The sequence below is a fragment of the Montipora foliosa genome, chromosome 3, assembly GCF_036669935.1.
Source record: "Montipora foliosa isolate CH-2021 chromosome 3, ASM3666993v2, whole genome shotgun sequence".
In the NCBI taxonomy this organism is placed as follows: domain Eukaryota; kingdom Metazoa; phylum Cnidaria; class Anthozoa; order Scleractinia; family Acroporidae; genus Montipora; species Montipora foliosa.
In genome coordinates this window covers 44130263-44142762 of record NC_090871.1, presented here as the reverse complement: position 1 = coordinate 44142762, position 12500 = coordinate 44130263, and the positions used below count along the sequence as shown (strand labels likewise).

General features: G+C 40.9%; 2 protein-coding genes across 2 annotated transcripts; both read right to left on the bottom strand.

The window, feature by feature from the left end:
* Window positions 1–505: 505 nt before the first annotated feature.
* LOC137997473 (uncharacterized) lies at window positions 506–4760 on the bottom strand. Its single transcript, XM_068843494.1, has 3 exons — window positions 4652–4760; window positions 3892–4152; window positions 506–523 (listed from the first exon to the last, which is right to left on the bottom strand). The coding sequence occupies exons 1-3, from the start codon at window positions 4670–4672 to the stop codon at window positions 506–508; spliced, it is 300 nt and encodes a 99-aa protein (XP_068699595.1). The 5' UTR covers window positions 4673–4760.
* Window positions 4761–7057: 2297 nt separating this feature from the next.
* Window positions 7058–8363, bottom strand: LOC137995929 (uncharacterized skeletal organic matrix protein 5-like). Its single transcript, XM_068841379.1, has 2 exons — window positions 8331–8363; window positions 7058–7645 (listed from the first exon to the last, which is right to left on the bottom strand). The coding sequence occupies exons 1-2, from the start codon at window positions 8361–8363 to the stop codon at window positions 7058–7060; spliced, it is 621 nt and encodes a 206-aa protein (XP_068697480.1).
* Between the last annotated feature and the right edge of the window lie 4137 nt (window positions 8364–12500).

The window sequence follows — 12500 nt, the reverse complement described above, 5'->3', positions numbered from 1 at the left end:
TTTTCTTGTCGTGGAATATTTCAGAATAATTCTTCCAAAGAATGAAGAAATTTTCAGTTTGTGTGAACACAAATACTGGCAGTCTTTAATTTCTAGTTTTTTAGAACAAATTGTCTGCTCAACTGATTGTCGAAGAAAAGCAATTCTGGAACACTTCAACAATGATAATGAGAGGCCTCTATTGAAACATCTCTGCTGTGATAATTGCGCCAATAACTGTGACTGTGGTTTGCCAGAATGCAAAACTTCACTTCAGTATCCTGTGTCTGTAGATGCAAAGAGTAGCAGCAGTTCAAGCAGGAAAAGAGATATTCAACCACTACAGAGGGAACATAAAAAAATGCCTGATAAAGTATCACAAGTCACTCTTAGTTGATTTTGTGGGCATGGCTGCAAATGCAAATCTCAAGACATTGACCAACATTCAATTCATGCTAGGATTTGGAGATCTTCAAATTTCACAGGTTCTTCATAACCTGGAGCACATATTTGAAATGTCTGATGTTTACAGAACAGTGGAAATCTGGCATAAAAGGCATGCACAAGAGATTATCTGGGGTAATTGGTGAAACTTTTCATGACACAAACGTCAACAGCAATGATGCTTATGCCTTTGATGATGATGACGATGATGACAATAATGTTGTTTTTAGTGAGGATCTACTTGACGAATGGAGTGATATTTTACTTGATGATGAACTATTTGAAATGGTCATGGACAACATTTCACTTTCCCAGATGGATACAAGTTCTTTCCTTGCCAATCAACCCAATTATTCATGTGATGTAGATATTGTTGATGATGACAATGATTTGCTTACAGCTTTGGCAGGAACATATGGTGTGTAATTATTTACTATTAATAGGCAATTAATATTAAGTGGACATTTAATTGACCCTAATCGGGATTAGTAAATTAAAGACATAGGATTATTCCACTATCCTAAACTTCCCCACCCCTCCCCGGAAATAAAAGGTTTTTACAACATTGTAGAATATTGTTCGGGTTTTTTTTTTGGTAAGAAATTCTAGTAGAGGATTTTACTGAGTAGTATTGTCATAATTTATAGATGATAACAATTATGTGGAATTGTGTTTTGGCCAATCCAATTATGTCAATGGTCTTCACCTTAGTTGAAGTTAAGAAAGCACCTGACTAGAAAATCATATTTTCACCTACACACAGACAGTTGTGGATTTCCATTGCTTGCCTAAAGCCAGGGTCTATGAAACTGATCAGAGGCCGTAGTGATAAAACAACCTTAAACTATTAACAATCACCATTAATATTTAAATTCAGGATCTGCATGGAATGAGATCCTTTTTATTTTGCAATTTTATGAAATGTTAGTAATCATGTGTTTTTCATTCTAATATTTTTTTTAAATAAAATCTCTATCTTATTAGTCTTCTTTGCAGCCGCTTGGGCTGGTGTGACGCAATGCTCCTCATCCCCACAGCCTGAATGGCAACAAACGAGACTAATATCTTGTCGAATATTATTAATAATGATCAACAAAAACAAAAGACAGTGTTAATTCAGTAAACAATCAAACAGGTCAAAATAAATAACTGAAGGGTTATTCAATGGCTGTCACTGAGCTAAATCTATCTCTTTTCTTAAACACATTTACAAGCTATAATAAGTGTAGGGGTTAGTATCTGTGTACTCCATATCTTTTGTGGTTCAAGTTTACAGTATGTCTACTTAATGAGTAGAAGTGTGTTATCAAGTTTAACCCTTTCAGCCCCGTGAGGTTCCCCATTGACGAGTAAAATTGTCTGGCATTAGACAAAGTAAAATCTATAAGTGGCACTATTGGGAGTTAAAGGGTTAATGGGGACATAGTTTTTGAGTGAATCCAGCTGTTGTTAACCCTTCCAGCCCCGTGGGGTTCCCCATTGACGAGTAAACTCGTCTGGCGTTAGACAGAGTAAAATCTATAAGTGGCACTATTGGGAGTTAAAGGGTTAATGGGGACATAGTTTTTGAGTGAATCCAGCTGTTGTTAACCCTTCCAGCCCAGTGGGGTTCCCCATTGACGAGTAAAATCGTCTGGCGTTAGACAGAGTAAAATCAATAAGTGGCACTATTGGGAGTTAAAGAGTTAAACAAGAGGCACAGCCAAGTGTTTTAGACTTGATAAAACACAAACTGCAAGATGTCTGATTTTGATTACTTCAGTAAGAAGATGAGCACTAAAAACTTTGCCATGTTTTATCAGATTTAAAGACACTCAAGAAGCAACATCCTTTGCAATGCTAGCAAGTCTTAGAACCATGGATTAATATACCTAGACTTTCACTTAACAAAACAAGGACTGTGATTGGTTGATTTTTGGTCATGTGTCCCTGATCAAATACAAATATATCCTGACCAGGATGTAATTCCGCAGTTGTTGCCCTGTCAGTTTTTTGTTTCTTTCTTTTGCTGTGACTGTTGAAGGGAAAGCCTAAATCTATAACAAAGCAGTTAATGTATGGTCCCTTGGAAACTAGTTAGTTTTGTTTTCCCTCAAGCCCTGGTGTTTCCGAAGACAAAGGACTCGAGGGAAAACAAAACTAACTGTTTCCGCCATACATTGTGTATTATTACTGATCCACAGCTGCTATATTTGAAGAAAGGATTGGGGTTTTGAAAGAAAGATTCCTCAATGAAATGATTCATCTTGCACGTGAGCCCAATTGGATATTCCTTTTGTGCTTGTTGATCCATTTATACAGACTTGATAGGTCCAGGTCTTCAAGTCTGTCCCTCTTAAAGTCATTGAACTTTGGTAGTGCCGCCCATCAGTTTCGGTGAAAACATCCAAGTCAACAGCCCTGTTAACAAGTTCTACTATGTCTTTATCAGGTGAACCTTCTGGATGCTTGCCTGAGTGGGTTTGTCTGTTTAAACTGCCATCAAGTTTGTCTAAAATGGTGCGTGTTGCATTCTCTGCTTTGCACATTCGCGAAATTGCAGACTCTGTCAAATTAGGCCCCAAATTTCGTATCCCTTGCTGAACAAAATTGTTACTGTGTTCCATGTCTTCATCAAGGGGGATATTTCCCCCTTGCACACTGTGATTGTTCACAAATCGGTTCCAAATAAACCTCTCCCTGTCCCTCTTTGACAACAAAGCATGAACTAAGAAGAACTGGTATAAAATCTCAAGTGCATATTTGGTGCTATGTTATATTAGGAGGGAGAACAAATTTGGATGGTTTCCCTGTTTTGTTCTCAATTCCCAACACATTCATGGCAGCAGCAATAACCCGGGACTTCAACACTGTTGATAAGAAATCCCTGTCTGCTCTGTATGCTGACTTGACATCACTGCAAACATTTCTCCTGTTTATCACTGTTCGGTCCGCGAACATGGTACACTGGTCAACAGCTGAAGAGCCACTATAGAATCTTGAGTAGATCAACTAAAAAAAAAAAACCAAAATAACCTAAATAAATAATCAAATAAATAATAATATATATAATAATATAATATAAAGTATATAATATAATATATATAATATATAATATAAAATAAAAATAAAATAATATAATATATATAATAATAATACTAATCAATAATCAATCAATAATCAAGCACCGCAGATATCGAATAAAAGATTTAGGTAAGATGAACAAAACATGGCTTTGTCATTAGTTGTTGGGGAATTATCTTCTTCTGAGAGTTCAGCAGAAGTTATCTGTATATTTGCTTCTTCATTTACAAATAGCTCTGAGTTTCAAAAGTTCACCTTTACAGTATATATTCTCTGACCAATTTGATAAGAAAATGAGAATTGAAGCATATCTGGTGATGTGCATACCAGATCTTAATAATTGGCCCTCCATCATGTTTTAAATGGACTTGACTGTAATTCAAGTACACCAATATGGACACTTACACTTAGCAATTTCAATGAGGCATGCCAATCCCCGAGTTGCAAGTGAATCCCATCCAAGCGATCCTGTGGTGTTAGTCCATTTGCCACTGAAGCTATTACATTGACAGCTCTTTCTACGGTCAACTGGTCACCTGAAAAGAGCTGTCCATCCACTCCAATGGCTGCATCACTAGACTTGGGGAGATAGGTGTGGAACATTTGCAAAATTGCCAGCATGTCGTCGTTAATATTCTCATCCTTGAATATAAGTCCAAGGGGAACCTGTTGGGAGAAACAAACGTCATTTGGAAATACAATATTTTAGAGATAAAGATAACAGTGTACACTTTCTTAGAAACTGTATTTAAAAAGTGAATTCTTAATAGAAAACATTTCAACAGACATTAAGCATTCACTTTGAACTGAGAGGCATGAATTACAAACAACAGGTTTATATTTTCCAGGCAGGCAAATGGGTTAATTTATGCAATAAGATCTTTTCAGTGATACTATTAGTATTACTTTATGAAAGTTTATAGTACTTCAAAAGTAATGACCCCAAAATAGACCAATTACGATATATTAAAATTCAGCCTAAAACAATAGACCTCAGCACAAGGCTCTGGGGAATAAACCCCACAAACTCTGTAATTATTCCCCAGAGCCTCGTACTGAGGTCAATTGTTTTAGGCTGAATTTCAATATATCGAAATTGGTCCATTCCTCATGTTTACTTTACTCCAAAGAATCAACATTAACATTTTAATGATACATTGCATACCTTTTTGGACTTCTGAGACATCTCCCTTGTGTACCTATGTGGTATGTGGAATATGCAAGCATCCTGCGGTGGCTTCAAGACTTCAAAGTATGAGACTAAAATTCTTGATGTCAAAATTATGTAGTCCAAACGTTGATTCTGCTGATCGTACAAATTGGGAAGAAACCTGGTGTTTGGGATATTTACAATATCCTCAGGATCAGTTTTTCTGACATCAAGGGAGTTGCCAGAAACTCGGTTTTCCACCATTTGGTGGTTGACCCAGTGGTAGTCTTGATTCTGGTTATCCTTAGTCATATTCCTCCTCTTTAACTGAAAGTCAAGGTTGTCAAAGGATATGACGAATCCAGGATGAAAAGACTTCCTCAATTCATACTCCTCCCGTGTGGCAGCCAACAATTCAGGTGAAGTGATTACAGCCATTCCAAGGTTTTCCTTAATTGTTGAAATCCTCTCCTTTACTTTCATTAGTTTGGTATTTTCTTCTGAAATCTGGTCTCTAGCAGTGATTAGATCGGCATCATGATCCTTCCCCAGTTCATCAAGCTTACTAAGTATGCTCGAGTTGGAATTAGTAAGTTTGAGCTTGTTGAACCTGGAAATAGTAGCCTATTAAAGGAGAATATCAAGTACATGTAAGTGTGGAAATAAGATCTTTCTGCGCTTGCCACCTAGATTACATGTAGCTGTGGCTATTTGCAGGTAGGTCAAAATGCTGCCCAATAAAGTTTGAACTTGTTAAGTTCAATTAAGGCAATCAATTGTGCCAACAACAATATTATTAATAATCACCTAAGCACACTTTGAGTGAGTGTTTGTTACCACAACCATTCACTGTACACAAGGGGCAAGACCAAATTAATGTTTTAAAAATAACTTCTGTGTTCTGTGTTGACAAACATTGTAAGAAAATATCTAACAATATTGGAAAACAGAGATATTAATAGTTCATGTTGTTTTCCAATTTTATCCTTATGGTTTCGTTTATTTTCAGTTTAAATGTCTGGTGATGAATTTAAAACAAAAAAACACTATGAACCAAGGATAAAATTAAAACAAAAAATTTTACATAATTTTACACTGAAGACCATGTATTTACATTTTCTAAAAATATATTATCTTCCCCTTTAATTCCTTCTGATTCCACTGACCCACTTCGATTCTGCCCGATAAACACAGTATAGACGTTATAGAATCAAAATTACCTCAGCAGCTTTGCTCTTCAACAAAATCCCCATCACAGCTGCAGTTGCGTTCATTTCACGATTTCTTTGTTTCAAGAGTGTGGATCCTGCAAGTGCAACACTTCCAAACCAAGTGCCTTTACGGTTTGTTCGGCTGGCAGTGTTCAACAGGAACGCGTAAAATATTGACCAATATTGGCGCTCTTTCTTGCCATTCTTCGCACAACTTTTGAAGATCAAAATTCTGCAAATCTTCCTTGCTTGTTTTTCTAAGCAATGACGGCCTGCTCTTGCCGCATAACCCTGAAACTTCCTTTGACACAGCTTTCATTACACTGGAAACGACATAAATTCGCACTGTTGGGCAATTCATGACAGCCTTAGCGATTTGGGAAGGGACTCCGTGAGCTAATGCCTTACCAAGAGTCTGGTAGGAGCCAAGCAGGGTTTTGTTCAAGTTTTTACTCGGATAATGTACCTGTAACTTCACACTGGTGCTATCAGAGCATCCAGGTTTTGACAAATGGAAGTCCTTCGCCACGTTGCCGCGAAGATCGCCATGAACATCACCCTGACTGTCAGAAACAGCATCATTCTTAGTTTGAATGGGTGAAATTCCGGTATAGAGTAATGCTTGTCTGCTTGATGGAACAGGAGTCGACTGAGCTAGCGGTGGACGTGTAGTATAAGAAGTACAAGCGGCAGGATCGGAATAAACATGTGGAGTTTCCGTAGAGAACCGAAGACTTTTTGCAGCACTCACTCGAACATCTCCATTGTTGATCGTCTCCGGATCGTTTCTGTTTTCATCGCGTGCAAGTCTTTTTTCCCTCAGCTGCTCTCTATTTCTAAAGACAGTCAGCAGTTCCTGTTTGATTTCTCGCAGTTTTTTCGCTGCTCTTTCGTATTTAGTCAACTGCTGAAAACACTGTCGGCAAACAAACAAATTACTGTCCTCGCGGTATTTCTTCACGTCAAATTCCAGCGACGATCGAATTATTCCAGCTAAATCAGTGGACGTTTTACCAAATATATAGACCTTATTTTTACTGGTAGGGATAGATGAACAAATAAAACACTCATTGCTGCTTTCCACGACTTTCTTAGGCGTCTCTCCATCCCTTTCCATAACACGTCGCATGCCGCAAGGGGTTTTCCCGCGAAAGAAAACACAACCTCTCCTGTGATTGGTGCAGCGTATACAATGACAAATAAACGAGGTTCATTGGTCCGAGCAAACAAAAGCGCAAAACAAAGAGAAAGGAATGTATGTCGGTTTGAAGCAGCCGCGTGGGGAAGGGGAGCGTTGCGTGACTCCGGCCCGAGCGGCTGCGAAGGAGACTAGCGAGTGGGTTGCCTCGTTTCCACATGTGTTAGAGTCATCATGGGCTCTTCCTGTACCAAACCCAATTCTGTAGTCACAGCTGTTGCAATCATTTTCCTGATTAGCAACGATACCGATTCTAGCTTTAGCCCAGCCAGAATTAGTGCCAACAGCATTGAAGCCTTGCGTATTACAGTGTGGCTGTAAGGAGCCCTCTGGACCAATCAGCGACTTCCATTTTTCACGGCTCAGTGAGGTGGCGCGGTGTTGGCCGTCAGCGATCAGTGAGTACAGAGAGTCGGCCTGTTTGTTGACGACGATGTACTTGATCTGTTGGCCGTACTTCATACCGAGACAGATCTTGGAGAAGGGTGTTTCCCAGTAGGTCGGTAACTTCGTCTCTTGTGAGTCAAACCCTGTCTCTCCTCCAGGAAGGTTGAACTCTTTGTTGTTTTCCCAGAAGTGGGCGTTGTAGTGAAAGGTTCGCTGCAAAGACAAAAGACAAGTTTTCAAAACTTTGACAAGCAACTGAACAACGACAGCTATTGGACATCCGCCTTTTTCCTTAACAAACTAAACGTCCTTTAATTACGTCAAATGTCAATGAGTGTAACATAAGTATGTGTAATCAAATGGCGACGAGTGAAATTAGGAAATAATTTCAAGCGTTTTGTCAAAATTCTGATAATTTCCCGAGCCTTTAGGCAGAATTTTGAGAAAACGCAAGTGAAATTATTTCCTAATTTCGCGAGAAAACCATTTGATTACCTTTTAATGCCGTGGGTGACAAATTACGCTCACAACCGTAATTGTAAAATCGCTCGAGTACTTTATCCAACTTCTCGGGAAGAATCATCTCCAGGTTTTTTTCAAGGCCATTTTCGTCGCACCACTTCTCAAAAACTCTCACCCAGTTAAGTGTGCTCTTTGAAGTATTTAAATTTTCTGCCGCTTCTTTTAATTTCGTAACTTCTTCAATGGTCACTGTCTTAAATCTAGACGCCATCTTGGCTTTGATCGAGATACAAGAGATGTTACCATGGCAATTTTGTAATTTCACATGTGAAATTATAAATTAACGCTGAAATTTCGCGCCTAAATTAAGGAGTAATTTGTCACCCATGATATTAGAGACTAAATAAACCTGGATCTTTGCCTTCATCTGTCATACCTTGTTACCATCAATTTTCATGACCAGTGTCATGTACTGACAGGATATCGGAGAACACACCAAGACAGCATGGCGGATCACTACAAACACGTTTTATTCCATCTATGCGTGCGCATGTGACTACTATATATGGTAAATGCACAGGAAAACCATAACATTTCCTCCATACTAAAATGACCGGTCCCTAGTTTGTAACTGAGCTTAAAATACAATCTCAAGGAAACAAACCTCATTGACTAACAGTGTCCGGTAACCTACAGTCTCTAAGAAAAACAGAAAACAAATAGTTCAGAGATCGAGTCTCTGTGGTGCCCTGCGCACTCTCGGAGGGTATCGCCGCTCACGGACCGTAGGACTGACTGGAGTTGCTTCAGGAGCTATAAGTGTGGGAACAGAACCCATCTCCGGTTGATCTGCCTCGGGAATCTCTGGAACTGTACCAGTCACATTGGGTGGAGTACTCAGTTGGATTGGCGCTGATGGTGCGCTGGCCACTTTGGGTTGGCTGACCTCAACAGTGTCAGGGTCAGTGACCTCAACTGCTGTTGGCTTCAACTGGTCGATATGTCGACGCCAAATAATCCCTGGTGCCAATTTCACCTCGTACATTAGCGGACCTGTCTTGTTGACAATCACCCCTGCACGCCACTTCAGATCCCCTCGATAATCTCGTGACATCACTGAGTCACCAACCTCTAACTGACGACGCTGTCTACCCTTCTCATTCGCGGCCCTGATGCTCTGCTGGTGCTGTTGGTTAACCATCTTACGGTTCAGGTTGGGTTTTACCAAATCTAGGCGAGTGCGTAACAGTCTTCCAAGGAGTAACTGTGCCGGGCTCACACCGGTAGTGGAGTGAGGAGTGTTCGTATAGGCTATGAGAAACTTTGCCAACTTCTCCTTCTCTGGCTTTGAGCTTTGATGCATGGAACGTAATGCCTGCTTGAAGGTTTGTACTGCTCTCTCCGCGAGACCGTTTGTAGCTGGATGGTATGGTGCTGATGTTATATGGCGGATGCCATTGGACTTGACGATCGCCTGGAACTCCTCAGAAACAAATTGTGCACCATTGTCACTAACGATAGGTTCAGGAATTCCAAATCTGGCGAACAAATCGCGTAGGACTTCGATGATTGAACTTGAAGTGGTGGAACTAACTGGGATCACTTCCGGCCACTTGTTGTGTGCATCCAACCACTAAAAACATGGAGTTCTGAAACGGGCCGGCATAGTCGATGTGTATGCGTTGCCATGGTGCAGTGGCCCACTCCCACGGATGCAGAGGTGCTTTGGAAGGAATGTTCTGGTTTTGCTGACCCCCACTACAGGCTTTCGCTAGCTCTTCCAGTTGGGCGTTGATATTAGGCCACCAGACGTTGCTCCGCGCTAGTGCTTTCATCTTTACCACACCCATATGCCCGACGTGCAGTTCCTCCAACACTCTGTCTTGGAGCTTATTGGGGATTGCCACTCTCATTCCCCATAGAATGCAACCTTGGTGAACTGTCAGTTCATTGCGCCATTGTCTCCATCTACGCGAGCAGACCATCCTTTCACAATAGACTCGTGGACCCTTGCCAGGACGGGGTCGCGACGTGTTTCTCTGAAAACTGCTTCACTGGTTACCGGTAGTGACGCAAACTGGATTGCGTGGAACACCTCTGACGAATCCACTCCCATCTCTTCAAGCTCTTTCTGCTGGAGGGGGAGACGAGACAGTCCATCAGCATTGCAGTGCTTAGTCGTGCTCTTATACTCTATCTTGTAATCAAAACCAGCCAAGAACAATGCGTATCGCTGGAGTCTCGCAGCGGTCATGGCAGGAACTCCCTTTTCTGGGTGGAAAATGGCAGTGAGGGGCTTGTGGTTTGTAATGAGCGTAAACCGCCGCCCATACAGGTATACATGGAACCGTTTCACTCCCCACACAATGGACAACGCCTCCTTGTCAATCTGTGCATACTTGCGTTCAGTCTTGGTCAACGATCGGGATGCAGAAAGCTACCGGCCTTTTGCTGCCGTCCGGCATGACGTGTGAAAGAACCGCACCGATGCCAGTTGGTGAAGCTTCACATGCAAGCCTAACTGGTAACACTGGATTATAATGCGTTAGCACCTACTCAGAAGTAATCATGCACTTAGTCTCGGTAAAGGCTTGCTCGCACTGTTTAGTCCACTGCCATTCGCTGTTTTGCTCTAACAACTGGTGAAGTGGGTGGAGAACTGTGGATGCATTAGGCAAGAAGCGGTTGTAATAGTTAACGAGCCCTAAAAATGAGCAAAGCTGTGACATTCTCAGGTCTTGGCGCGCTAATTACTGCCTCAATCTTCTCTTGTGTCTTATGGAGCCCTTCTCTGTCGATCTCATGCCCGCAGAACTGAAGTTTATCCCTGAAGAACTCACACATCTCCCTGTTGGCCTTTAGACCCGCGTCTTGTCGTCGCTTGAGTACGCTGTCTAGGTTCTCCAAATGCTCTTCATCAGTTTTGCCTGAAACGATCATGTCGTCAAGGATACACTGGACGCCAGGTATTCCCTGTAATACCTGATCCATGGCACGTTGCCAAAGCGCTGGACATGAAGAAATGCCAAAAACTAAGCGATTGTATTGGAAGAGGCCCTTGTGTGTATTGATCGTGAGGAATTTCTTGGATGCCTCTGTTACTTCCATCTGGTGGTAAGCTTGGCGCAGGTTAAGTTTGCTAAAATGCTTACCCCCAGCCAAATTTGCAAAAATATCCTCTATGCGTGGCAAAGGATACTGTTCTGCAAGAAGTACCGGATTGACTGAGACCTCGAAATCGCCACACACACGCACTGATCCGTTTCTCTTAACTACTGGGACCATCGGGGTAGCCCATTCACTGTATACTACCCCAGAAAGAATACCGTCCTTCTCTAAACATGTCAATTCTGCTTCAACCTTGGGGCGGAGTGCATATGGAACTTGACGTGGCTTATGAAAGCGAGGCTGGCAGCCCTCTTCGACCTTCAAATAAGCCTAGTGGCCTTTAAGTGTACCAACACCCTCAGAAAATACAGACTGGTACTGCTGCAACAACAGATCAACTTTTTGTTGCATAACCCCTTCTGGAGTCTTGCTAAGCTTAAGGACTTTGATTTCACCCCAGTTCAGCTGAATAGATTTAAACCATTAATTCGATACACAAGTAGAAAACATTTCTGGACGTGCCTTGACATAAGCTTTCCATCTTATCCAACTTTTTAAGAACAGTCTTGCATGTTGGCTTTCTACCAGCGTTCACGAAAATGGTGAAATACACGAGAGAAATAACTGCAGCGAATTTCAACGATACCATTGTTAAGTCTTGGAAGCAAACGGCAAGTAAGGCTTTCAACAACTACTGATAATTTAACATTTCAAGAGCCCACTCGTTTATAACCCCTTCCATCGATGCTTTACGTTCAATCTATTTTCTCCTTACACAAGCCCAGAGCTTTTCTTTTGTCTTGCGTTGAGAATTGGTAAGCCAACCATTTCCTAGCTAATAATTGGTTCTTGCGTTTGTTACAACCAAAAAACCAATAGCAAGCTCACGATGTTGAAGTGTTTGAAGGTCGGTAAAGTAACCATAGATACTCGTTAGAGAATATTGATCATTCAAGTTTCTATTACCTCCCATCAAGTTCAAAATCCTACGGTATCGGTTTGTTTGGAGTAGCCAAATAGTGCAGCCAAAAATCTAGGAAAGGAAAGGAACTTTGTTTAAGTGTCTAGCTGTTGGTGAAATAACCATAGCTACAAAATTCCTTGTTTAAAAAATGTATTGATTGTTAATAATTATTTTTACCAGCTGTCAAGGTCCATAAACTCGCAAAAAAGGAACAAGGTCAATATCCAGCCATCTTGACCGAAGAAACTTGGTCAATAACCCATATGTATTTGGATATCAGAACCTATGCATCACATTTGACCAAAATATGTTTATTTTAATTCCTGTGCACAATTACTCCCTGAATTGTACGACACGAGGCCCAATTCCGAATTAATCGTATTTATAAAAATTAAAAATGTCTTTTGATGACTTCGTTTGAGCGGAAACGTCTGTAACGCTTTTCATAAGGTTTGAAAACTTTAGAAAACAGTGTAAAGGAAACCATTAAGGTGATTCCTCAGTAATGCATTGCGCATGCCTAGCCTACTGCGC